The 27,812-nt window shown below is 43.9% G+C and overlaps 1 protein-coding gene across 1 annotated transcript in view; it reads left to right on the top strand.

Moving 5' to 3' along the window:
• The window catches only part of ADAMTS17 (ADAM metallopeptidase with thrombospondin type 1 motif 17), a 154,056-nt gene that overhangs the window by 100,596 nt on the left and 25,648 nt on the right, over positions 1-27,812 (top strand). Inside the window, exons 15-19 of the mRNA XM_039723597.1 lie at positions 3,165-3,285; positions 10,964-11,044; positions 15,723-15,880; positions 19,716-19,875; positions 21,686-21,821. Of these exons, the coding sequence (XP_039579531.1) occupies positions 3,165-3,285; positions 10,964-11,044; positions 15,723-15,880; positions 19,716-19,875; positions 21,686-21,821 (656 nt within the window). The remainder of the gene's footprint in view (positions 1-3,164; positions 3,286-10,963; positions 11,045-15,722; positions 15,881-19,715; positions 19,876-21,685; positions 21,822-27,812) is intronic.

The raw sequence follows: 27,812 nt of genomic DNA, 5'->3' as shown, positions 1-27,812 counted from the left end.
AGGAGACTGCCTGGGTGGAAGAGCCTTAAGAAACCTGTGGACACATTTCTGACTGTCCATGCTGAGGACTTGAAGTCCCAAAATACTTATTTTCATGTTTCTTGGCAGCATTCCCATGCTTTAAAGCTGCTTCCCTTCTCACCAGTCCATTCAAGACTGATGGAACTGAAAGTACCCAGCAATTGCTGGATGGGCTGGCCCGTGGGCTCAGTCTGCTCATCTGCAGGAAAACTTTTGGGTCAGAAAACACATGGGATGTTGTTTTTTACAGGGTCTTCCTTTCTTCAGAATGTAAAGCTTTGCTTTTCTGCTTCTTAATTTAATGAATTCCCTTACCTTGATTGGTTGGAGTGGACAGGAAGCAACACAAAGCAAGTGAGAGATGGCAAAGATCAAACAACTCCCTTGAACTATTTAGGTTTTAAGGGATTCTTTCTGCACTGTGAAAACTTGACTTCTGAGCAGCAAAACTTGGGATTTTCCCTTTGCATATGGTTAATTAAGCCTTCACATTTTGGGAAGCTTTCTGCAGGGTGAGTACAGCTCTGTAGTTAAAGGAGGGGCAGTATAGTACAGAGAGCATAGTCAGTGGGAAGGTGCTGATGTGCACACTGGACGGTTTTTCCAGCCAGTGCTGGAGTCTCAGGGGCTCTCAAACCTTGGAGAAATCTCTCAGTTAACAGCCCAAGGACTGCTGGCAGATGCTTTGCACCCACAAAGGTGACAGCCACTGTGTTCTGCCCTTCCAGTCCTGTCTCTTCCCCTTTGATTCACTGATCCACTTGTTTTAAGAGTGGCCATGGTGGTGGTTTTGAGATTATTTTCCATGTGGGGAGTTCTCAAAGTATCAGAGTGACCAAGGTGGTCACTGCAATGTGTTTCTAAATGACTTGGCAGCTTTTGGAATCCACTGTCAAATCTTACCCAAAGCTGTTTCATTACGTACTGTTATTAAATGTACTCTTATTAAATGCACTTCCAGTTTGGAAATGATTGGAAGGCTTGGGGAGGGGGAAACGGGCTCTAATGTTTATGTAGACAACACAAAGTGCTTCCAAGGTATTTTTCCCCCATAAAGTAGCAAGAATGCACCAATTTTCATCTTGTAGCCAAGAAAAAAAAAAAAGTGTTTTATTCTCTTAGAGATATTCCTTTGTAAGAAGCCATTTCCTGACCCAGATGTGATGGGGGCTTTAAGTCTCAAGGCCTGGATTGAGGGAAAAGTTTGCCCTGTGAATGGGAGCAATGCCATTGAAGAGGAGGGTGCAAGGGCCATTCCCAGTTCCTTCCTCACAAGGGAATAGGGTGAAGATGAAAGGCAAAAACCAGCAAAAATATTGGGAGTCACATTTGTGGATTTTTTCCATGCCTCTCAAGGGCCTCTCCAGCGAAAGGGTGTCAGTGAGCAAGTAAAGGTGTGAGGAGATGGCTTGTCTTGAACCCCAGTGTCAGATGAGGGGGGACTGAGCCTTCTCAAGCTTTGCTGGCTCACACTGGTTTCCATTATCTGGGGAACTCCAGCGTAAACACAAAGGCTGTGATTGCCAACTCCCCATTCTTTCCCTGCCTCCGTTAGAGTCCTACAGACTCCTCGTGTAGCTCTGGGAATAAGTGTGGTTCAACACTCATTATGTTCCCTTTATTCATGTGTGTGCTCACATAGTGCTAATAACAATGCAGCACAATAAAAGATAGCACCAGAGCCTTAAATTAAACACAGCCTTTCCAGTATCTCAGCAGGGTGGCAGGCAGGCGTTTATTTCCAGCTGCCTTTCAGCAACCCCATTAATAATTCATCCTGATTTTCCTGGAAGGAGAACTGCTGGGACATCCTTCTGTTCTGGGGGCAGAATCACGTTCAATATCCCAAAATTATTTGTTGGACATGGGCGTGAAGTTTAGGCTTGAGAATTGCAACTGCCAGAAACTCCACGATCTTCTTCCTCCCTCTTTTAACTCCCATTTATGCATTTATACAGGTTTTTTCCTGCTGTTCCTGTGCACCAGTGTAGGTGCTGTGCCAGTTAATGAGCAGCATTTCCCTGGTCTGTGTTTAGGATGATCACCCTCTCTCAGCATGTCTGTCCCTAATGATTTACGCAGACAAGCTTTGCATCAGCACATGGTGGAATGCTGGCAGTCTTTGATCCCTGAAATACATCTGGACTCAGGCAGTGGCCAGGGTCTTCTGAAACAAGGGGAATGTTGGAATTCTGATCCAAATTGCATTGCTTACATGCAGACAGGCTCAGATAAACAGCCCGAGTTCTCTTAATATTTCCCTGCCTACCCTATTTTTCAAAATGTTTGTTGTTTTGATTGTTCCCTAAGATATCTCTCCAACTTTCCTCTGGCTTCATCATAGGAAGGCAAAGAAGGGAGAGACCCAATGGCCTTACTCAAATAAGTCTTACTAGTGACAGTCCTCCTACTCATTTGCCAAGAAACTGTTTATCTATGCAGAATAAATCTTAAACTCATTTTTAATAGTGCAATCTCTGCTAATAACTTGCATAATGACAAGGCTTATTTCAGTAGAAATTTATGTTTTAAGAGTGGATTGCTGATCAATTTGAGGGTCTTACATGGACAGAATACAATTTATATAGATTAATGACAGATCTAGAAGAGTGGAATGTTCACCATCATAACCTGTGAATGCTTTGTGAATAAGGAAGATTATGGTGATAATCACAATAGCTACAGGGAGAATATTGGGACTCTTCCCTTGTGTGGAAGCAGAACTGTAGGTTTATATTGGGAAAAAATAGGTGTATATATATATAAAATTAGGAAAACCCCATTTGTAATGAATCTTTAGGTGAAACTGTTTGATTTTATCATTTATTTTTCAATTGAATGTTGATTCTTAATATAGTGCAAGCATGTGGAAGATGTCATAATTGCATAGGCAGTCTTGTGGTGGAAATTGGCCAGATATGGAACTGACCTGCTTCCACTGAACTACTCTTTCATTTCAGGTATCTCGAGCCATCTGATTAATGAGATCTTTTTTCAGGTATTTCAAAAATGTAATTAAGAGTTCAATGTTTTCTCCCCATTCAGGTTTTCAGTCAGATGTCAATCTTAGTCTTGACCTCATTGTTTAGAGATGCTCTGACCTTGCAAACAAAGTAATGGGGGTCTCTGGTTGTTGTCATTAGAAAATTGGCTGTGATGGGATCATTGGCTCAGCTGCCAAAGAGGATCGCTGTGGGATCTGCAGTGGAGATGGGAAAACCTGCAAAGTGGTGAAAGGAGACTTCAACCACACCAAGGGCATGGGTGAGTGACACTCTGGGCTTCTCCTGCCTGCTGGAGGAGAGTTGGGATAGCAGTAACAGCTCTTCTTCTTGGGTAGCACTGGGGTCACCTGGCAAAAACAGCTCTAGGAAGCTCCTAAGGAACACAAAACAAACCTCAACTCACTTCAGGTGTGATATCCCATCTGCCTCTTACTCAGTCGCCCAGATACCAGCCACTGCCTCTGCCTGAAATTCAGACTGAAGTTGTGTTTCTCATTCTGAGAGCTACTGGTGCTGATGATTTTAAATAGCAGAGAAAATCACAGGATCATTCCCAGCGGGAGGGAAGTTGGATTTCAGCACCATCTTTGAGGTCTCAGAATGATGCATGTTCCATGTTGTAGATGATTCATGTTATAATCAGAATATCTCAGCTAAAGGAAAGAACAGTGCACTCCCCTCTGAATATTTTTACTGATTCTTTGCCAGCAAAAATATCCAGTATAGGATATAGGAGTTTGGAATTAAGACTTTTCCCTTTCTTGTTAAACATTATTGTATGTACAGCTTGGTGTTTGAATTAGTCTTTGTTCCAGGGTTTCTGTACTACACTTCTGAGAACCCTGTTATCACACATCCTAATTAGCCAAAGGGAGGGAAAGCCATGTCCAGAATGTGGAAGCTGCTCCAGGAGGAAACAACTGTCCAGAAAAAAATTATTTCCCATTCAGTGAATACAGAACTGGCATTTCTGTATGGAGAAATACATTCAACGTGCTGCTCCAGGGCTGAGTTCCACAGAGCACATGAAAATCCCCTTTAAGCACACACTTCAGTTCAGTTGAGTGGCTAAAGCAGCACCAGTGCTTAGCAGCTCCCTTTAGTCCAGGTCTCAGCTCTGAAGTCTGAGGCTCTGATTTTGTTCACTGACCTCTTCCTCTGCACCCTCCTCCTCACCTGTGGGGCCAGCTGGGATCTGTCACCTCCTCTGAGATGCAGGTAGGATTTTCCACCTGCATGACATCTCTCTGGAGCACATCTGTGTGCTTGGCCAACTTGTTGAGAGGTTTCCTGCATTAGTGCCTTTGATTCATTTGTCCCAATTATTTCCCACCCACTTACATCAAGTCTTTTGCATTTGAGGCAAGTGGTGGGAAAAGTTCCTTATTTCCATTGAAAACACCCCAGCTATTCTCCATTTCTGTAGCAGCTTATACAGCTTTCATGGATTTCTTACATGCTGCTGAAGAGTAGCTATGGTTTTCCAATGAGTCTACAAAACATCTTGTGCAGATAAATACAAAATTTCTGGGTCACTGCCAGGAGGTTGCACCCATTTCCAGCTACACAGACTGCTTGAGGTGGTGACTTTACAAGGCTGTAGGAGCAGAGCAGCTTCAGCCTTAACTGGCTGCCAGGATTCTGCAGGAGGTTTTCACCCCCAGTGCCCTGGAACCTAATCAGAAAGAATTCCTGATGACTCGTGGGCAGTGTTCAAGCATTCAGATTCTCTGCTGATCATCTCAGACACACAAACCTGTCAAAGTGTTGCTTTGTCAATGCAAGGTTTCCATCTCTAGCCATCTCACTTAATCTAGAAGATGTTTTTACCAGTATAACCTCATAACCATTTATTAGATGTTTTATTTTTAATTTAATTTGGAAAGTTAATTACATGTTATGTCTGCTTCCATCCATTTCTGTTTTACATGCTGCTGTTTTGCAGAGTCAGGTCCTCAGGTGAACCCACTGAATTTCATGCAGTAAGCAAAGCTCCAGGTGTGGGGTATCACAAGTGAACATGGTGTTACTCAAGGGGAAAAAAGGCTTTTTATTTTAAATTGACAGTTAGCAAAAATGTGCAAAAATTTGATGGAAGCTGGGGCAAAGAAAGATCCACAATATTCTGGTGATAACAAGTTCAAGGTTTGGGTATGTAATGATTGCACAGTTCAGTGGCAAATCCCCACGACCTGGCTGCATTCCAAGTCAAGGCCAAGACCCCAAGTCCAGTGTGCTGATTTATTATTTCAAAAGAGAATAGACTTCAAACATCAAGACACTGATTGTTTTGGAGTGGTATCTTTTGGGGAATTGCAGCTGCAGCCTTGAGCCTTGGCTCTGCCTTTATTATTTCAAAAGAGAATAGACTTCAAACATCAAGACACTGATTGTTTTGGAGTGGTATTTGCTTGGGGAATTGCAGCTGCAGCCCTGAGCCTTGGCTCTGCCCGTGGGACTCCTCTGGTTGCAGGATTGGTCCCTCTGTGTCCTGTGATTGCAAATGATGTTGTGGAGCCCTGTGAACTGAACTAAACCACTGCCAACTCCTTTCTGTTTCTTAGTAACCAATAGTCATTGTAAGAAGGTTTCCACATGTGTGATGGCAAAGGCAAAGGCTGTTCCCAAGTGTTTCTCGTGTAAGATACTTGAATGCTGTTTGCAGTGTCAGTGGGTGTCGGTGAAATCCTTTGGTGTTGGTTCTTTATCTTCGTTTTGTCGGATTAGATGGGGAAATTTGGTGTCAAAAGCCATGGATAAACTTCAAGTCCTTTTACTGTTTCACTTGCCTTGTCAGAGATACAGCGCAGAGCCTTTCCTTTTAGGGAACCTATCCTTGAAAGGAAGCCAAATTTTCATGCACCAAGCAAAAAGAACCAGGCCTATTTCTTTTTTTCCCCAACTTTAAGATCACAGAGGTTCTGTCACCCTGGTGGGAAAGATGGTGGAACATTCAGAGTGCCTCAGAGGAGATCCAGCAGTTCAGCTCTTACCACCTGTGATCCAAGGTGATCCAACTGGAAATGGACCCCATTTTTCTGCGGGAGAGGAGGTCAAAAGCCTTAATTTATGATGCTAAACATCACATACACTTGTGTGCAGCTGGCTGTCTTCAGCAGGCCAGCTGAATGCATTGTTTAGACTGAGGTTTCCTTTTGACTGGCAGCATGCCCTGTACCTATTTCTATGAAATAATTTTTCAAAACCAAACAGAGTTGTTCTGAAGTCCACCTCTGTCACTCTGCCACTGTACAGGGGACCTAGAAATGAAGGACAGCCCTTGGACTCCTGTCTGTTGGGGAGCTGATTTATCACTGACAGCTTCTCCAAGGTCGTGCCTGTAATGCTCAGAGACCTGGGTTGGTTTCTCCTGATTTTTCTCAGCCACATCAAGATTTTCATTTATGATTGTGATTCAAAAAAATTTATGGTTATAATTCAGAAGAATGTTTGGATTTTTTTTTAAGTGGCAGAATCTAATGTGAGATATGCCAGTTGTTGTAACTGTCATTTTGGGAAGGGAAAACTACATATTGGCTAGGAGTTCAAAAAAATTTATGGTTATAATTCAGAAGAATGTTTGGATTTTTTTTTTTAGTGGCAGAATCTAATGTGAGATAAGCCAGTTGTTGTAACTATCATTTTGGGAAGGGAAAACTACATTTTGGCTAGGATTTTTTCTTTTTAAGGTGGTGGAAAAGTAGGGGTTTTATTGCATATGCTGTTTGTCAAGCACTTACCAAACAAAATTTAAACAGTAGTGCTGTTGTGCTGGCTGGGAGCATCTTTAGCCAGCACAAAAATATCTTTTTTTGTCAATAGGGTCCACATGTAAATTACAAGAAAATAGAACTTTACCTAATCTTTAACTCAGAGATCCCTTATAGGGGTTTCATCAGAACATGCAAGTTAGAAATCCCAGTTATCAACTTTGCAGAAATAGTAGGAGGCTTTGAAATTTATCCATGGCTCTTCAGAGAAATGATTTTCTTACAAATGAGCTATCCCATGGCTGGAAGTGGACAGGTGCCAATGCAGGATTTATTCTCAAGCTAAAAGCAGAGGAGAATCATCACAGCTATTCAGAAAACAGACACATAATTTGCACTCCACTGCACAAGTATCAATCAGCAAAAGCTGCAAGGTGGGAAGGAGATGGAGTCTGGGATGCTCAGCTGGTGCCTATCCCTGAAATAGCATGGAAGCTGTGCTGGCCTTGGCTGGCAGGTAAGCAGGACAGCCTGATCTCCTTGGCTTCTACCTTGAGATGTTTGTTCAAAGCACTTTTGGGAGGTTTGGTAATGGGCTGGGCACTGTTGACCTTCTCACACCTGATTTTGGTGTGTACAGGGATAAGACAGGAAGGTGCAGTGCCCGGGGATTGGTACTTTCAGCCATGGGATCATTTTTCCTTCACCTCTGAGTCCATCTTTCACTGCAGTGTGAACCAGAAGAGTTTTGCAGTAGATCAGTGGCATTCTAAAGTTCACACTAAACTTTCTGTTCTTTCTGGGAGTAATAACAATGGCTAACAATGGATTTTTCTGTGTGGGCTGCTTTCCTCTTGCAAATCTCTCCAGCATTTAAATGAAGATACAGTAGCCACTCTTCACATATTAATCTCCTTGATGACAAAGCCACCTCTTTGTTCTGGTGTCTCTCCTAATACGAGTTATACCATAAAATTTGTATCTAGGATTTGCTTCAATCACAGTCTTACATTCCTGAGACACTGATGTAATGCAGATTATCCAGAAAGATTGGTGTGTGCCAAAGTAACTGTTCCCAAGGTGGAGTATACTGCGTACAGCACCATAAATTATCAAATAATGAAGTTCTCCTGTTGTATTTTCAAAGCTTCATCTTAACAGTCTGATTTATGGGTGAAATTACTAAAAATACTGCCTGATAGTAGCCAAATCTCATCAGTCTTTAACCAGTTCCTCATTTAAAGATGAACTTTAAGCTCAACCTTGCAAACCCTGGCCTTGCAGACAATTATCCTTAGACCTAACAGAGCTTTGAGAGTCCTTGACTGGGGGCCAACTCTGAGACTTTTTGTGGTCATTCTAGCTGACACTTGATAATCTTTCTGGCAATCTGCAGTTACAGTTTGCTTAATAAAATGTGCCTGGAACACACTGGAGGTGTTTCCTGGTGCAGTTATCTCAAAGATCGGGAATCTGTGACCACAAGCCTCCCACCAGCTCTGAGGACCAGAGTGGAGTGGTGGAGGTGATCCAAGTTTGTACCTGTGGCAAATTTGCATGGGTGATATCCAGTCTGTTTGCAGCAGAATTCGACCACTAACTCACCCAACATTGCTGGAGATAATGAATGAGGGTGTCCAGGTGCTCCTGGTGGGACATGCCCAAGGGTTCTGCTTCACCTCTGAGAGGACAGGTCAGATCCAAACCCCTGCAAAGCGTTTGGCATCTCTAACAGGAGAGTGAGGTCAGCAGTCAGGTTTGTGGCACAGTAAGATAACACAGTGTGTTTCTTCTTATTCAGGAGCTGTGAGTGCAACCCCCCCAAAGCCATCAATCAGGATTAGAATTTAGACAAGGAGAAAAAATCTGGTGTGAGACCAAACCAAACAGTCTCCAGAATTAATACTCTATTAATAGCTCACACTTCACTATTTACTATTGTAAAAAGTAACATAAAAATCACTTTTCCACGTGGTGTTTCTCTCGTGGCACAGTGATGAAATGAGTGTATTTAATGGCTTGAGCTGAGCCTCCAGCACAGCTCCAGAGTTTGCTCACCTCTAAAGCAGTGTGACACACTCCTGGCTGCTGCTGGGTCAGGGAACAGATCCAGAGTTCACTGAACTTTGTGACTGCCTTCCACTAAATTCAGAGTAACTTTGTCTCCAACCCATGCATGATTTAGCTCTGAGCATTTGTATCTGCTTTAAAAAGTAAATCAGTAAATAGTCCCCTAGTAGGTAAATTAAATTACCTGAAACTTGGGCATGTTCCAAACTGGCTTCCTAACGGGGGTGTTCAGGGTGTATCAGGAGCTATTTCCCTGTGACAGACTGTCACTGGTCACACTTCTGCTGTGTGTTCATGTCTAGAGTAGCTGTTGTTGGGTTTGTGTGCAGCTCATGGGGTGCAGTGAGGATGTTTGATATCTGAACCATCTGTATTGACTGTGATTTGGTATCTCAGCTGATGAAAAACCAACTCCTGGCAATGTCTAGGATAAAGCCCAACATCTGTTTGCTCTGATTTCGTAACAGATTTCCGTATTGCCTTTGTAAAATTGACCCTGGAAGTAATGATTTTTCCTGGTGAAACCCAGGGTGGAACAGCAGCTGGGAGAGCCTCTGCTCTGGCTTCTGTGCACAGACAAGGATTGAGCTCTGCTGCCCCTGTCTCTGGTTTTCCTGCAAGGGATGAGTGACCATTTCTGAGATATCCTGGGTAAGGGAGAAGTAAGTGAGGAGGAACAAGTGCAAAGAGAGCTGAGCTGAAGGGTCAGATGAAAGTGTCATTCAGATACAACAAATCAGGGAAAGAGGGAGCCTGTCTGGCCCAAGTCAGCTGCCCACCTTCTGCACCTGATGAAACCCAAGAGCTCAAGCCTTACTCATGAAATGAATATTCAGGAAATGAATCCACCATGTGAGACCCCAAATCTGTCTCACTCCATGTTACAGTGGAAGGAGAATCACTTAGACCTGAGGTGCAAGAGACTGTCACCATACTCCTTGGAGTCCTCCCTGTATCACCACCGCAAAAGCACTTTTATCCCTAAAATAGCTCCCTAAACACTGCTAAGTGCTAAAGGAATCACTGCTCCCTGTGCCAGCACTTCTCCAACCCATTGCTCCAGACAGTCCACAATTCCCATAAAGGCATCAGTGACACAGAACAGCTTCACAGAGCCCTTTAAAGCAAGAAAAGTGGATGAGGGAACATACAGGATAAGCTGCTTAACATCTAAAAGAAAGAGGACAGCAATAACCCCAAAAAGGTGCCAAGTGATAACTGCAAAGTAAACTGGGTGGCCAATTAACAGGAATCAAGTCATGGTTGTGATGAGATTAGTGTCATCTACAGAGGCCTGATTCAAAGTCCATTGAAGCCAGTGGAAAAACTCTGCCTGGCTCTTTGAAATGGTCCCTGGTGTTCCTCTGCCTTATTATTTAAAGGCACCACTTCCACCCCATGGAGCAAGTCTGTAACTCCACATGTCTCCATAGCGGGGGAAAAGAGGCTACATTTCCTTGTAGCTCCTGCTTATTCCTGCTGTATTCTGTGAGTCAAAATTGGTCTTCAAAAAGTTGTTTAGAGGTGGCCAGTGGTCAGTCCTGGAGAAACTTCTAGCTCTGTTATTGCATTAATTCTGAGCTGTGGAATTCTCAGCAGCCCAGTGCAAGGAGATCATTATCTCCTCCAGAATTTTTGTACAGAGCTGAAATGTAAATGGAAACAAGCTTTCCCCCAAATTTTTCCCACTAGTTCCCTCTGTTCAGTTTTAGCATCATTAAAAGGTTTTGTGGAAGTGAGTCCTTTCTGATGCCACAGCCTCGACAGGGAAGACAAAGCAGGAGCATCTTTTGGAAGCATCATTTCACATGTCTGTTCTGTGCAGTGTTGCTCCTGACAGTCACACTTCTCGGTGTCCTCATGCATCCCTGCCAGTACTGCAGGAAAACCAGAGTGATGCGAAGGGTGCAGATCTAATTAGAGCTAATTAACAAGCCTGAATTCACAGCTGAGCAGCACACATGCATTTCTGCTGAAATGTTAGTCATGACCACACCTGTCACAGCAGTGAGAACTGGCTGCCAGCACAGGGATCTCATTTGGAGTGTTTCTCACTCAATCCCCAGCCCGGAGTTGAGTTTTTCTCAGGGGGATACGGGATGGCTGATCCTGGCTGGCCCTGCCCTGCTTTCATTCACCCCTTTTTTGTTGCTGCAGGTTACATCGAGGCCGCTGTGATCCCTGCGGGTGCCCGGCGGATCAGAGTGGTTGAGGACAAACCTGCTCACAGCTTTCTGGGTAAAAAGACAAAACAAAAAATGATTTGATTAAAATTTAGCTGTGTTTTCTTTTAAAAATGACCCTTCTCTAAGTGACCTGTAGGGTTTGTTGCTGCCAGGGAGAGGCTGGTGATTTGAGTCTTGCTGCAATCTGTGCTTTTATGGCTTGGTTTCATGAAGTTTGTGATGTGATAGTATGTGACACTTACAGGCCCTGTGCAACCTGGAAGGACCAGAGAGTACTTTTATATACAGACAGAAGAGTTCCTGAGTAGAACTTGGCAGTGGCTTGCACAGGGCTGCCAGGAGCACACAGCACTTCAGCAGGGAGTGGGGAAGAGAACAGTGTGTTTAGAGAAGGCAGTGGCAGAGGTACTGATAGGAAGGCGCCCAGCTCATTCTGAAGCAGAGGCAGGACAGAGCAGCTGATACCCCTCAGTAACCTGCTGCCATTTCCTGCAGCAGCACGTTTTCACTGGGTGCTGTACCCAAGACCTGATCCTGCACTCTGAGATGGGCTTGGCTGCAGCCTCTAATCCACTTGCCACTGTTTTATCAGGCAAAAAAATTTGTTTAGTCCTCTTGTCATTTCTACTTCTGCATTTCTTCAGAGGGGAACTCTCCTCCTTTTCCTATTTGGAAAAAAAGGTTTAGACATGGCTGATGGGCAAGATTTGCATGTGAGGTTGTTGTAGGGCAGAGTCTGTCAATGAATTTGTTGTTCAGTTACTCACTGCATAAATTAAAGATCAGAATGGCATTTGTGAAGTGCAGCCAGTCAGCTACACTGAGGATCTGTCAGTCTGGTCTTTTGCCTCTTCTCTCCAATGTTTGAGGCATTTCCTTCTCTGTCATTACTGTGCAATAGATAAAAGGTTTTATCCCCATCTTCTTCTCAGGAGTCCAGGTCACAGAAATGCTAATGCCCCATTAGCCCTGAATTTACACAGGAAGCCTGTGCAGAGCAGAGGCTTCAAAGAAAATTGCCCAATTTCCAAAAAAAACCCGACATGGTCCCAGAGCTGCATGGCCATGGAATTGCTTCCAGAGAGGAGGGAACTCTGAGAGGATTGCAGAGCTTGTCACTCTCTGGTTTCTGGAAGAGGAAAATGAGGTGTTGCAGCTTGCTCATGGCTATGCAGGGAGTCAGAACAAAGCTCAGACCTTGGTCTCTGATTTCCACATCTTTTGCATATAATTCTTCATCTCCAGCCAAAAGGAGATGGTAATATCCAGCAGTGGAATATCAGATGCTGCTGAAAACGTTTGCATAGTGGTTGTCTCAGGATTTCAGCTCTAGTGCTATTGATTTTCTGTCTTGAGATGTTGCTGCAGTTGGCAATATCAGTGGGAAAGATGCTTTTGTTCTCTTTCACTCCAGATTCAGGGGGAAAAAGAAGGGCAAATTATGTCATTCAGCTGCCCTTTGATCAAAACCATTGGCATTTGTGCCACTTCTTGGTAGGAAGGAATATCACCAGTGCTCCTGTGTCCATAATGCTTTAGCCAGAGGATGCCGCCTACACGTTAGATGTTTGACATAGCAAAGGCTGGTGGAACAATGGGAGCCAGTGTTTCTTTGGGTTTTGCAAGTGCTCTGCCTTCTGGAAACCAGCCTTTTTGTTTGTCTTGGTGGGGTTTGCACAGGGTATTTGGGCTTTGGCAGATAGCAGAGCACTGAGAGTCTTACACGGAGTTAGAGACTGCCCTTCCTTGGGACAACATAACCTTGACTGAAGCAGATGGTTCCCCACTGGGTGGTGAAGATTAGGACTGTGTATTTTTGAGAGCAGGAGCTGGCCCAGTTTGCATCACATAAAGATAGATAAAAATCTGGCTCTTTTAAAGCTTTTAGTGCTTTCAGCTCTTTGGTTCATGGTCAGGAGCCAGGAGAACCTCTCTAAGCTTTCCAGGGTTTTCTCTTTCAAGGAACACTTGAAACACAAAGAAAAGATACCCAGTGTCTTGCTGAACTGAGATGACGAATAACAGCAGGGGGGTTCTGTAGGGCAATAAAGATGACCAAGAAAAAAAATCCCAATCACTCTTAAATTCAGGTCGAAGTGTGGAAGGATTTTCTATTTCAATAGCACTGACAAAGCTGAGTCCAATCAGGTCCTATTTCTACTCAGAACCAGGTACAACATTCTGGAAAGACGCCCAGCATAATTTGGAATCATTATTTCATGTGCTGGGAGCAGTGCCTGAAGAATTTCCCTCCACCTACAGGCAACCCACGCTGGCTTCCTTGGCTGGCTGAAGTCTTAAAAACCACCTTGAACAGGAAATGCCTGGGCAGTTTGTGTCCACAGGCTGGGAAGCAAGCTGGAGGGACCCAAGGTGGAAATAAAGATCTGACTAGATGCCAGGTTTGGAAGTTGATTGGTCAGTTCCTGCCTTCCAGCCAACAAGAAAAACAGAAGTTAACAGGTTGTTGCTGGGGTTCCTATTCCTTCTGCTCTTCTACTGTACAAGTTTGATTTTAGATCTGTCATCTCTGGGGCTGAGCACACAGCCAATGGTTGTGACAAAAGCCATTGGAGTTCCCTGTGTCTGAGACATGGAAGGTTTTGTAGCTGCAGCAGTGATCTTGCTCATGGGGTAGTGAAGGCGAACAGCAACAAAAACACTTTGGCCTAAGTGCTCTGCTCAGTCCCCAGTGCAATTCCTGCAATCCTCATGGAGCACCTTTGGGAACAGGTCTGTTTCCAAACTCTCCATCTCCTCAGCCACTAAGGGAGCAGTGCCTGCAGCAATCAAAATCAAACCCAGAAAAGAGGTTCACAAAGATGAAACGTTCGTTTTCATCAGCAAATTATCTCCCTTTGATGGTGAGCTGGAACCAAAGCATGACTTAAGTCACTCAACCTCTTAGACAGTTTGGAGCATGTGCTGGGCTATCTTTCCTAGTCAGCCATGCTGCTTGGAGATAGTTTTATCTCATCCACAGCTTTGATTTGTTGTGTCCATGGCTCCTCAGGGCCAGCGTGGTGACTGCTTTGATCTGCCTGGAAGCCACTAGGTCTTGGCAGAGGAAAGCAATCCTGCTTCAGAATTGTGTCTGCAGCTTGCAGAAGGTACTTTGTAAACTGAGGAACAAAGCAGAATGAGAAGTGAGCCACAGGCAGAGACACATTGCTGCAGAATGCAAATACCAGGACACCATCTTACCCTTGGGTTGTGTGTCAGAAGAAACTTTCCTCAGAAAAAATACTCTCCCACTTCAGTTCCCCTTCACCCTGATTTTGGAGCCTTTGATAGGACTCTGAGAGCTGTCAGGAAGGTTGTGTGCAGGAGGACAGATATCCACCTTTTTCCAGGATTCCTAGTGTACAAGTCCTCAAAAAGGCACATGCAGATGCAGAGAACATTGTGACCTCCACTCTCCAGATTCCCCGAGTTCAGACATCACAAATTATATATACATATATATCCTAAACACACCCAGGGGGGTTTGCTGGCTATGGAGGCTTGATCCAAAGCAATGACAATAGGAGATTTCCTATTGACTTCCAAAGGCTTTAAACAGCATCTCTTACCTTCTTGCAACACACTCAGTTAAGTGAGAGCAAAGTTCTTTACTGGAAGAGAATAAAGTAGGCATGAGATGCTAGAGGTTAAAAAAACATCTTGTTAAAGGCTTAGCCAAAAGACACAGTTGAACTTCCTTGAACTAAGGAAGCCCAGTAACACGTGGGATATTCTGTCTGTCTGCTGTCAGGGCAGATTTGATCACAGTGAATGGATCTCCACAAAGGGGCCTGGCACTTTCTGCTGCAGCAGGGTCTGCCAATTTTCTCTTCCCTCAGTGCATCACACCAACATCTGGATAACTCTGCTTCTGTTCTAACACAGAAAACACATCAATCCCTAAATCAGCTTCCACTGATGAGTCAACAGTAATGTGATGCCCTTATGGCTGGAGTTGTCTTTGAGTATTTGAAGGACATCAGTGATCCTGATGCAATAGTTAAGCTGGAAGAAAGGACATATAACTCAAAGTATGTTTTCTTCTCAATATTCATCTTCCTTCTGAAGTTGAGCTTTTCATGTTGACCTTAGTGAGGCACAGAGGCACGAAATGGGTGTGACCCTACAGCACCTGACCTTATACATTTGTGTCCAGCACCTGGACTCTGAAAAGAGGGTGGCCAAGTTCACATTTTGCCCACTGACTAGCCCCTGCTTTGTGACTTGACTTCTCTTTACAGCTCTGACAGCTGAATGTTAATTTTTTCAATGTTTGGTTACAGAGCACACACAAACGCAGCATCAGTTGTATTCTGCATTTGCAAATCTTCACGTGTGTATCGACAAAGATTTGATTGATCTTTTTCTCGAGGAGAGTTTAGGAAAATATGGTCTCAAAATCTGGAAACTGAAAGAAAATTCTGCTTGGAAACTAAATTGCAGAGTTGTCTTGTTGCATTTAAAAGGAAAGTGTAGAGATAAATGATCTATGAATTTTATGTTAATTCCTCAAAATACCTTCATCAACTGAAGTACAGAATATATCCAAGTTAGAAACATCACAATGGGCCATCTAAAAGTGGGGGAGGTTTTATTCTTTTAAACTCACATCCATTACAAGGTTTCTGCATCTTGTACTTGAGCTACCTTGAGACAAAGGCTCGGTAGTCTGTATTGTAATTACAAATTTGCTTGCATTTCATTCCGTGGTGTTTGATTCATTCCAGCTTTAAAAGATTCCAGTAAGAGATCCATTAACAGCGACTGGAAAATTGAGCTTCCTGGTGAGTTTCAGATCGCAGGCACCACTGTCCGGTACGTGCGAAGGGGGCTGTGGGAGAAAATCTCTGCCAAAGGACCAACTAAAATACCACTGCACTTGATGGTAACTTTATATCCTTTGTTTGTGTTTCTTAAGTGATGCAACAGAAAGGGTTTATGTCCTAGCTGAAAGTTAAATTTTGATTGTTTGCTTCCTCACCACAGTGTTCTTTTGCAGCATTTGCGGGGGGCTGGAGAAGCCCAGCTCCCCACTCAAAAGTGATGCTCCATCCTGGGAGAACAGGCAGTGTTCATTCAGCTCATGTCCAGGGCAGGAAATCCCTGTAATGTGTCACAGACAGGTCCATTCTAGAGGATGTAGGTTCCCAAGAACCTGAATTATTTCTTGGACATACCTGATCACAAACATAAAAGCAGATTTGCTGAAATGTCTTTTCATCTTATGCCAGAATGTATTCTGTGTTTAAGTACTCTGTTCTCTTACAGAAGAGGTACAGATCTAGCATGCACAGATGATATATGTGAATTTGAATCTAAGTAATGACTTAATTGCACACAGAAATGTTCTTTGTTTTCTCTGTATTGTTTTTTTTTTCAATTCTATGTAGTTTAAGGTGTTTTTTGACATTTTTTCTTAATGTTCAGCATAGCCCTTCTGTTAACCCAGCTTGGTATTTTATGAGCAGCCATGTGGCTGAACATGAGTGAGAAGTCCACAGGGATGAGAAGAGCAGAACTGTGGTCCCAGAGCTGTCACTGGTGGGTGACAGGGTGACCCATGGGCCAGTCCCTTAATGTTGGTGTAACCTTAACATTTGTATTTGTGAGACAGCTATAATAATTCCTGTCTCATATAGTTGTTCCTGTTTAAAAGTCTGCAGAAAGCTTTACAGGTTCTGTAGCAAGGTTTGCATAGAAATTGTATTAGTTTTTTCATTGTTTCCTGTAACTTTTTTATTCCATTCCATTTTTTCTGTGCTGTTTCTTCTCCTTGTGAATTTTTGCCATGTTTGTTCTCTGAAAGCTATCTGTAAGCACTGCTAAAAATCAGCATTCTCTCCCTTCCCTCACCTGATTTTTTTGGCTTGCTGGTATTCATTGTGCAACACTTCCTGACCCAGTTTGAAAAGCTCCAAAGATGCCTGAACTTTTCACACACACAAAAAGCTGGCAGTAATATCCACTCTGTCAGTCCCTTCTTGGTGTCAAAATCTGCTGCACAGAAACATGAGGGGTTTTGCCTTTGCTGTCCCAGACAGATAAGTGAGTTTACAGCCTCACAGACCAGTGCAATGCTGGATTCAAAGGGGTGACAGCTGGAGTAGTCAGAGGTGCAGGGTTGAGCACACCAGCACCTTCCTTGCTCACCCGTGTAGTCCAGGGTGTGCCCACTCAAAGGAGGTGTATTACAGAAGGTGTATGACACCTTCCTCACCATCAGAAACATCAGCTTCCTCTTTACTTTGGCCTTAACACAAGCCTTCCCTCCTGAAACCAGGACTCTGACAAAGTACCTTGTACTGCCAAGGTCTTCCCAAGCTCATGTGAGAAACAGGAGTTGCCCAGGTACCGTTTGGGAAGATGCTGTGCAGGGTTCCTTTGGCAGCTCCTGGAACCTTCCAGGCATTACTTGGTTGAGGTCCACTGCAGTAAAATCTGGATATTGGCATCTTGTGAAGCTCAGCATCAGCAGAGCTTTGGTTTTAAAGAAATGGTCCCCTTTGTTAAGGAGTAAGTAGCTAACAGAGGAGTGATTTTGAGCTTCTCCATGAGTGTCCTGTCCAGATACAGACAGGCCCTTTCAGCAGACATAAGCAGAGGAAATGTTCCTTCTTCACCTTTCTTCACAGAAATGATTAAAAGTGAGGAATGTAAAAATTACCAGACCATTAAAAACATGTGGTTTTAAATCACTGCCAGTGGTAAACAAAGCACACATGAAGTCTTTGCTTCAAATCAGATACAAATCTTTTGCTTGATACAGGGTGGTGGGTTTCATTCTTTCAACACAAGAAAGGCAGGATGGTTACCAGTTCCCTCTAAATAGAAAACTGTTGTTCAAACAGTGGTGGAATACACTGGACTGACAAAGAGCCAGAAGCTTCAGTCAATCCATTGTGACCTGCATTTGAAACCAATTATACACACCCCCCAATTATATATGGCTACGAAATTGCATGAAATTGGTTTCATATGGGCCTTTACATTCACTAGTCTCGCACCCATATTGAGATAATAAGGATTTCTTTTTAGGAGCTGGTTTTTAATACTTGAGGCATTTCTCCAAGTGCGTTGCTGTGCGTGTATTTCTTGGAGAAACTGATGTTTGTGTAAGTAGGCCTGTGCTAGTCCTCCTTGTGCAACAGAGGACAACCAAAAACTCCCAGAGCAGAAGGGGGCTTTAGACAAGGCTGTCTAAAGAACAGGAGTTCATATCTCCTGCACTTCAAGAAAGCCAAACCAGGGCTCAAGGTCTCTGCCTCTGCTTGCCTGGTGTTTGAATTGTGTTTAAAAAAACAACATTCATCTTTGAAATTGTAATGATGGCTGGCTGGTTTCAGCCCTGGTATTCAGTCCTGGAAGTGAGGCTCTCTCTGTAGCTGAAGCAAAATCATGTCTTTGTTCCCCACATCCTCTGGAAGAGGCTCATCTGCCCAGGGTTCTGCCCTGGGCAGAGCAGCTCGTGGGTGCTGAGTTTGTGGAGCCCCTTCAGTGTTCACAGCACAGGCTGCCAGGACCCCTTCTTTCAGCACATTTGTGTGCTTAAAGGAGCTCCTGACAGCTTTAGTGAGATTATTGGTTAAGTAGGAATGATTGTGCAAATCTGAAGGGGAAACAATTATTGTTGGGGGATAATAGTATTTGCAAATTTGTCTTTTTTCAAACAGGCAGCTGCTTGCTCCACTTATGAGAGCCTTTATTTGATAAGGCATTGCTCCTGTTTCAGTAGGTGACACGAGCCAGCACAATTCACCTGTCTAATGCTGCTCAAATCATGGGATAATAAGTTTAAATAAGTTTAAAGCCACAGCATGAACATTACAGTAGTACTTCTATGGCATTTGTTAATACTGTGGTAACTCAGATTCCATGGACCCTGTTCTCCATGGGATATTTTCCAATCAGTTCTGACTCAAGCCAGGGAAAGTGAGAGCCAAGTGAAGTCCAAAATGTAAATCAAAACAGGACCAGTACCCTCATCTGCCTGTGATGAAAACATAAACATTTTTCTCTGTTCCTTTGTTAACAGTCAGGGAATTTTGGAGTAATAACAACAGAGACATTACAAGTGGTTCCATAGGAAATAGCCTGCTGTTGGAAGCAGGTTTCACCTTCCTCTAGCAATATGCAGGGATGAAAATGTATGTTGCCAGAAGCTGTATGATATGGCTTTTGCTTATCATCCACAGTTTTCTGAGACATAAAACCCTGCTGCTGCATCTTGTCAACAGGAATAGTAATGCTTGCCTTGAGTGCCACATGCACCAGGAGACAAGGGACTTTGTGTGCAGTAGTTGTTTTTGCTCTGAGAAGCATCACCTTGTTCTTTCAGATGTTTATCTCTAGATGCTCTTTAAAATAGTTGGTATATGAAAAGTGCTGATTTAATGCTTCCTGTTGTCTTTCTCTTTGAATAGCCAGTGTCCTGCTGATCACATACGAGGTTGAAAGTTATGCCTTGAGTTCCAGGTTTAGACATCCCTGTGACTGCTTTAAATATTCACAAGTCATAAGCAGTTCTTGCTCCTGCAGTTGCCCTGTTTTACCAGTACTGTTGTAGTCTAAGTTTTCTATATGAAGATTTGGTTGCCTTTCACAAGGTATTTATGTTTTAGGGATTTTTTCCTGAGCCAGCATTTCCAGCAGTGCTATCTCACAGCCTGTTGGCTCTCCCAGCACAGTGTGTTGCAACAGCCTCTCTTTTCCTGCCGAACCAGGTGCTGTTATTCCACGACCAGAATTATGGAATTCATTATGAATACACCATCCCTGTAAACTATACTGCTGAAAACAGAAGTGAGCCAGAAAAGCAACAGGATTCCTTGTACATCTGGACACACAGTGGATGGGAAGGATGCAGTGTGCAGTGTGGAGGAGGTAGGGACACCAGGAAGCTTGGTGGGAATTCCTGAGTGGTGTTTGCAGCCTCCAGCCACAGGAGAGGTGGAAATTGGCCATGGAAATGGACTTTGCAGTAATGGATTCAATGAAAGCTCATTCTCACCCGCTCTCCCTGCTCTGATCCCCATCCCCACAGTTAATTTCCAGCCAGCCTTTTGGCAGGGACACCGCTCTGTCACCGCAGGCTGGAGCTGCACCTGGATTCTGTGTGCAGCCCCCACCACATTCCTGGAGCAGCATCTCACAGGTGTCCAGGCACGCTCAGGGAAAGGCACTTCCCTCCCCGGGGATGGAGCGGGGCAGGGCGGCTGTGACAGCGCCTTGAGATCTGCATCAGATGCTCCCACCCAGGAGCACGTGGCACAGCTCCTTCCCAGAGCATCCCTGGATGTGCCCAGACGCATCTGCTGGAGCCCTGGGGGAGTTGGTGCTGTGAAACCAGAGCCTGCTTTGTCAGGCACTGTCCATTGCATTTGCAGTGCTGGGAGAAGCAGGCTGTTCCCTGAGGAGAACAGATCGTTTCCAAGCATTCTGGGCAGTCTGTCTTCACCAGCAGACTCAGTTATTTATGATGTGACATGACAGGAGGAAAGAGCTCATCTTTGCATTTACAGGCTCACTGCCCTCAGTGCACTGATATTACTGATTTTTTTCTGTAAATAGGACTCACTTTAGAATAGACACTTCTACTTGTGCATTAAAATAATAATTTTTAAGCCATTAAACCCTCACATTAATGAAAAGGAAATTTATTTGTGGCTGTTCTGATTTTGGTTGTAATCCTGTTACAAATTTGAATCAAATCAGTGTCTTCCAGCGTGGCTGCCACCAGTACTAGCTTGATAATTGGACTTTTATTTTAGTTGTTCAATGCTTTTGCTACTTGTCCAAGCTGAGAAGGGCCTTTCTCCTTTCCATGCAGATGTTTGCATATTTTTTTATTAACAGAACATGAGTTATTTTTTTATTTTCAGCTGCAGATGGTGAATAAACTCAATCTGACACAGAAGCAGGGCTAGAAAACAAACGTGAGAAACCAAAATTAGCAGTAAGGCAAAGTCACACAGCGCTTTCCTTGTCACATCTGGTCACTGTCATGCTCCCTGTGGCACTCAGTGGAAGGCTGAACCCTGGGGCCACACTGGATGAAGGAAACTCCTGGTGCACAGTTTATGTGAGAAATTATGACTCCTCCTGAGATGCCTCCTGCCACAAGGATTTTAAAGCAGTATATCTGGAGGAGCAGGAGATGAGAAATATTTTTTTTTGGTGGCTTTATTTTCTCTTTGTGAAATATGAACAAGCTCAGTTAATGACTCTTGAACCTCAGTCACTCCTTTTCATCCTGACTTCCTGCCCGGGGAGCAGCAGGAGGCAGCTGTCCTGTCATTATCAGTCACATTATCAGGGGGTGGGAGGTGGTGCGACTTCAGCACATCTGCCCGAGGTGATGACAGGGCACAGCTACCTGTGGAGGAGGAACCAGAAACGAAAACAAATTGTTTTAAAGCTCCTTTCCACGCTAAACACTAGAAGGAGAAAGCCCAAGTTGCTGCTCATGTGAAACAGTCAATTGCATGATTACTGGGGAAAGATTTGTAGCTTTTCTGAAAAAAGAAACACCCCAAAACATGCCAGTACAAAGGTCTGGCAGAGTGGAGAATAGGATTTCTTGCAGAGGTGGTAGAGTACATCTGGTGGAGGGAGCAGGGAGCTCCAAGCTTTTGAGTTTTGGTTGATGAGTGGAGGTGCTTTTGTTCAGAGTTCTTTTTGATTTGGCTTCCAGGTGAGAGGAAAACCATCGTATCCTGCACTCGGATCATTAACAAGACCATGACACTGGTGAATGACAGTGACTGCCAGCGAGTGACCCGCCCCGAGCCCCAGGTCAGGAAATGTAACACACACCCCTGCCAGTCACGGTAAGGAGCTCAAAGCACTAAAACCAATATCCTTTTCCTTCAGAAACTGCCCCTTTCCAAAGCCCCCATCTGCTGAACACAGTGAAAATGTCTCGAAGTACTGGGACACATTGTTAGCCACAGAAAGCAGCTGTAATATTCATTTCCTTTTGTTGAGCAAGTCAGATTTTCATTACCTCAGACAAAGCCCGTTTAATTTGTGGTCAGTAAGGCCAGACCTGTGCAGGCTGCTTTCATGCATTGTTTGGGGATGGTTTTCTTTTCCCCTTGGTTGCCTCCTGGGAGACAGAACAACTTACAGTATAAAGTTAGACAAGAGTACAGTGACTGCATATCTAACCTTTCTTTTTTTGAATCAGCACAGAATGGGGTCTGATTAACTGTCAAACAGTACTACAAAAACCCTGAAGTCAATAAATTCAATTATGATGAAACACATTTTGGATGTTTTCCTCAGTGAGGGTGCTTTTCTTCTCAGTAGTTACTAGAGATCTCTAAAAATAATATTTATTTTTTTTAAATTTGGCAAGCACTTTTAGCTGAATTAGTTTTGATCTGTGTTATATTAAAAAAAGACATTTTTGGCTAAAATGACAAAAGACAGGAAGGTAAATCAATTTGTTCAGTTTGTTTGCTAACAAAAAAGTTCACTCTTGTTCTGCAGTGATGTTTAGCATTGTAGAGTAGTGTAGAAACTCCAATTTTGATAGTAGTTACAATAACACCAGGATCAGGGGTTTGATCCATGTATGGGCCGTTCACTGCAGAGGTGGGCTCAGTGATCCTTGTGGGTTCCTTCCAAGAATATTCTGTGATAAAATCAATTTCAGATAAAGCTGAACAATACCTAAAAAAGAGTCTTCAAACCATCCTGCTGGCTGTTGCATCTTGGATAATCAGACAAGGCAGGGGAATGCACCTACAAAGCTAATCCTGCTGGCAGAAACAATGGGGGAAACAGCAAACAGCACACTTCCTTCTAATCAGACCTGCACTCTGATTAAAGTGCCCTGGAGCAGGGAAATGCAGTGTCAGGTCATCCATCAATAAGGCTGGTTCAGGTTTCAGTTTCTGTCTGCACTGCCTGTTATTGCTGCTGGACAATATTGGCTGTACAGCTTGCAGTACTGAAAGGTATAATGAGATATTCTGGTGTGTAAGGAGAGCCAAAATGCCAGTGGCTTCAAGGAAACAACTGTTTGATTTGGCTGGAAACAACTGGAAAACAAGGAAATACTGAAAGGTATAATGAGATATTCTGGTGTGTAAGGAGAGCCAAAATCCCAATGGCTTCAAGGAAACAACTGTTTCCTTGAAGAAGGAAGTCCAGTGAGGCTGGCATTTCTGTCATGTCACTCTCTCAGAAAGAAACAAAAAGCATCTGCTTGTGTTGCTGCCCTGGCATGAAATATTTCTCCCAGACCTTTCGGAAAGCTGTCAGCTCACAGGAGTGAGCCCAGGCAGGTACAGGAGGGATTCCAGGTGGTGGAGATGAAGAAAAGCAACTTCAAAAGTTCTGGCAGTTGTGGGCAGCTTCTGCCTCTACCAGCTGAGAGCAAGGATGGGAGGTTCTGGCCATGTCACAGCCCTGAGACCCACAGTGAGGGATCTCCATGACCCTGAGCCCCTGGGAAGTCTCTTTGGTGCCCTCCCACCATGGCACTGCTGTCTGTCCAGGGCAGTGACAGTGGCTGAGGTTAAATCACACAAAACCTCCTCAGAAAGGATTACTCTGCTCCTGTAGCCAGCCTGTGTTCCTCTGGGGAATTGGGTCCAGCCCTTAATGTTATTCCAAGGTCTCTGTTCTTCTGAGTGGAGCCAGCAGGCAGGTTATGGACACAGCCTAGCACAGTTCTGCCCAGCTGCAGTCAGCCCTTGCACAGGGTCACTCTCATTTGCCCATTTTTTTCAGAGCAATGACAGCAGACACTGAATGTGCTTAGAACCTGGAAAGGCCACAGAATCCTTGCTGATGATCTGATAGACCACACTCCCTCACTCCCTCCGTGTAGAGTACACTTTCACACTTAACATGCTTTTAACTGGAAACATTTTCAGAAGCACATTCTCTGTGCCTCTGTAGAATTTAAATTTCCACTTGCGTTTGCCCACCCAGACATTAGAAAAGCATGCTTAGCATATTCTCTGACCAAGAACATCTTAAAGAAACCATTCTCTTTCACCATGTCAATGCTTTTTTTATGAGCCCTGAATTTGTTTTAGGGTTTCAAGTAAAATTATTGTAGCATCTTGTTACAATAAGGTCCTTTCCCATTTCCACTCAGACCTAAGCCCTTCACCTGAGTTCAGAAGAAGGAACAATGCTCTCCTTTCTCTAGTAAACCAGCTCTGTTTTGTGCATTCTGAATTGCATTTGCACTTTCACTCAAAATTTAGGAGAATCACCTTTCAAAGTATTTATCTCTAGAGGAGGGTCTTTTGGCCAGCTCAGGACTGGGTCAGAGGACACTCAGTCTCTGTTTCACTTTTGGTTGGGCTGTGTAGCTTTAATTCACTGTCCCACACTGTCCCTTTGTTTCCTCTCTCAATCCAGGTATAAGCTAGACTGCAAACTCTTTGGGATGGGGTGAGATCATGTTGTTTAAGTGGAGGAAGAGGCTGTTGCTGTTGAGATTGCAATAAAAAATTAAAAAAATAGTTACCCACATTTATAAAGTGATCAGGAGGAAAAAAGGATATGTTATTAATAACAGTGTCTTTCTTCCAGCACAATCCCAAAGTGCTTTGTAAATTATATATCCCTTTGAACTTCAGCCACCTCTCAGGAGAGCCAAATAATGTAGGGCAGGGGACAGTACTTTCATCAGGCCAAGGAGAAGATTGGAATTCTCCAACTGCAACCCAGCATCTGAGGAAAACAAAGCAGGATTTAAAACTTGATTGGATACACTGACATGTTTTAAAACTAAACGTCAGAGAAGAGAATTTTCTTGAGGGTTTTGTTGAAACTGGCAAAAATAAAAGAATCTTTCATTCTTTATTATTGTTACTCTTTCACCTTTTAAAAAAATGCCTCTTTTTCTTCCTATTTTATTTTTTATGTTCCTTGACCCTCTTTTTCCATTAAATTCTTTACAGCTTCCTTTCCTGTCCCAACTGCACCCTATTAGCACCTCTTTATTCTAATCCTTTGCCTAGCTCTTTAGATATTTTTTACAAAACCCTGCTGTAACCAGATGGAATCTGGATTCCTGCATGCAGCTCGGATGGGTCGCTTCCAGCACGCCCAGCACCAACCCAAATACGGCCCTGGGGCTGGCACCAGCCTCACAAATCACAGATCCCATCAGCTGTTTTCACTGAAAACACACCTCGGCCAGTGGCCACACACTTCTGCATGCATGGCTGGGGCTGGGGCTGTGAAACTGCTCCCCTCCAACGCAGGAAAAGCACCAAAACCACATGAAATTCCCCAACTGTTGGACTTGTCATGGACTGTGTGCAAACGCTGGTAATTTTTCTCCTCTTTGCTGTAAGAGATTTTAGGAGAGGTTAAGTCCTTTCAGGGGCCTGCTGAATATTTGGTGTTCTTACATGGATGCTGAACAGCAGCATAAATGCCAGAAATCCCTGGCTGCATCTACAGAAAACCACAGGAGACCCTGAGCACTTATTTTCACTGTTTAGGACTTGAAAATATCTCCTGAGCCCAAGGGTTAGTTTTCTGCTACTAGCAGCAGCATATCTTAGACTGCTTTCTATAAGCTGAGCTTTTTCCACAGGCTCCTTCCCTCACTGGAAGGCTCTCCTTTGACCTTGCTGTTCATGTGGGTCAGAACCTTTTATTTCCAGCCTAAGTTACTCACTGCCATTTTTCAGCCCTTTTTTTGGGCATCAGCTCTGTTCGTTTTCTTACTGAGTATTTTCCCTCCCTTCCTTTCAGCCTTGGGCTATTTGCCACAGGATCACAACAAACCATTGTATCTCCTCCTTCAATCATTTTTCTGGGCTAAATCCATTACTTTAACTTCTTATTGCTTTTTTCATGGCTGCATCATATTTGTGGCTTACAGTCATTCAAGATGTTTTCCTCCTCATTTATTTCATTGTATGAACCCTACTTTAACACAGAAATGCTTGTTATTGGTCCCTGAGCCCTCAGCCTTGCAGTGTGTGCTGTTTATTTCCATCCTAGTGTTGTTATTGCAGTACTGAAGGTTATTCAGTTCTTCCTGCTTGACATCCTAATCCTCTGAGGCATTGACGCTGCTTCTAGGCTTTGTATTGTCAGCATTTTCTTCAATTTTCCAGCAGTTTTCTTCTTTTTTGTGCCAAGGTCATTAATGAGCATACTAAATTAGATCAAATGCAAGACAGACCTTTCAGGAAGCCCACTAGTAACTGATCTAAATTCCTTTCATACCTGATCCTCCTTTGCAGCACTAAAGGTAGATGGTAGGCAGCTCTCATCTCTCTATGGATTACACAATTATATCTATGTTTCCCAGCATGTCACCAGTAAGCATTTCCCATGCAGCAAAAGGAGTTCTTCACCAAACAGATTAAATCTACAACATTTCCTTTGTCTGGAAAACCAGTTATTTTAGTCAGAGAAATGCAGCCAATGAGTTTTGCCTGGAGGAAGCCTGTCTTGCATCCTTTTACCACTGTGTCCTTGATTATTTTTGCCCTCCAAATCAGCTCTAAAAGCTGGCACACTGCTGAGGTCAGCTCTGTGGTTACATGGATCACTTCTTTCTTTCTTCTCTTTCCCTTTCATTTTTCCATCCATGGGCTGGAATCCAGCACCAGGCTCCCCAAGGGTTCACACACCACAACAGTGCCCACTGGGGGAACATGAAGCCAGTTCTAAGAGTCAGTCAAGGCCCCAGTTGGCTCAGCACCTCAAAAACAGGTCCAAAGGCTGGGGAGTGCCAAAATAATGGTGCCTCAGTGTGTGATGGTTGATAGTGCCTATTACTTTGATTCCTGGTCTGATTTAGATTTAAGGTGTGTATCCATGTGCTGACTGAGAGTGCACCCTGCCCTCTAGACCTCACCATATCCCTGTGACAGTGCTCTGTTTAACAGCCCAGGAATACAGAAATCAGAATAATACAGAAATCAGTCTGTCTCCCTGATTCTGGGCTGTTTGCACCCCATTTCTGTGTGTTCTCATCACAGGTAGATGGGGAACAAAGCAATTTCAGCTTTATCTTGTGAAGTGTTGTCTTGCAAATACTACAATTTGTGGGGAACAGTATGATGGAAATCTCTTTGAGAACGTCAGTAAATTACTCACAGGGCTGTATCGAAATTGCACTGAACTGGAGGGATGTGGGTGTTTATTAACTGAGGGGGCTGAGCTGGACATTTGATGGCTCCAGATGGGTCAGTCCTTTAATTAATGCAGTTTATCATCCATAAGATTCAATGCCAGCAGGTTCAAACCCTTGTCTGTGCCTTGTGCTGAGAAACATCTTTGATGTGCATTGGATTTAGTTACATTAAAAAAAAAGAAAAGAAGGAACAGCCGTGGGGAGGGTTTCATTTTAGCCTGGAAATCTGGCATCAATAGTAATGTTAGCACCCTCTGATCCAAGGAGGCACCACGTAAGAGCTCATTTTGAAGTACTTCCCAAAGCTGGAGTTGGGATCTCCAGAATCAGCTTGAGCTTAATGAATTTGCCAGGACTGGCTGGAGGGGCTGGAGCAGGGAATGCTGCGCTCTGGTGGCAGCTCCTCAGGGCACTGCCTGCAGCAGGGCTCCCGTGGGCCTTGCAGGAGCAAAAGCCAAAATTCTGCAGACCAGAAAACCTGAGACTGTCCTGGGCACCTTTGTGAGGGGTGACTGATGTCTTGCTGTGGGCACATCTGGGGCCCAGGTCAGTTGATGGTGATGCCTATCAACCAAAAGGAGACAAAAAATCCTGTGCTCCAGGTTGTAGGCAGGTCATCAAGTACCAATCAGTGGCTAATTAGCCACTGAAAGACAATTTGTATCTTGTATCTTCCAGCAAATCCAGCAAC

The sequence above is a fragment of the Passer montanus genome, unplaced genomic scaffold (assembly GCF_014805655.1).
Source record: "Passer montanus isolate IOZ18808 unplaced genomic scaffold, ASM1480565v1 scaffold5, whole genome shotgun sequence".
NCBI classification, from domain to species: Eukaryota; Metazoa; Chordata; class Aves; order Passeriformes; family Passeridae; genus Passer; species Passer montanus.
Note: the sequence above shows the minus strand (reverse complement) of the source record. Positions and strands in the feature narration are given on the sequence as shown.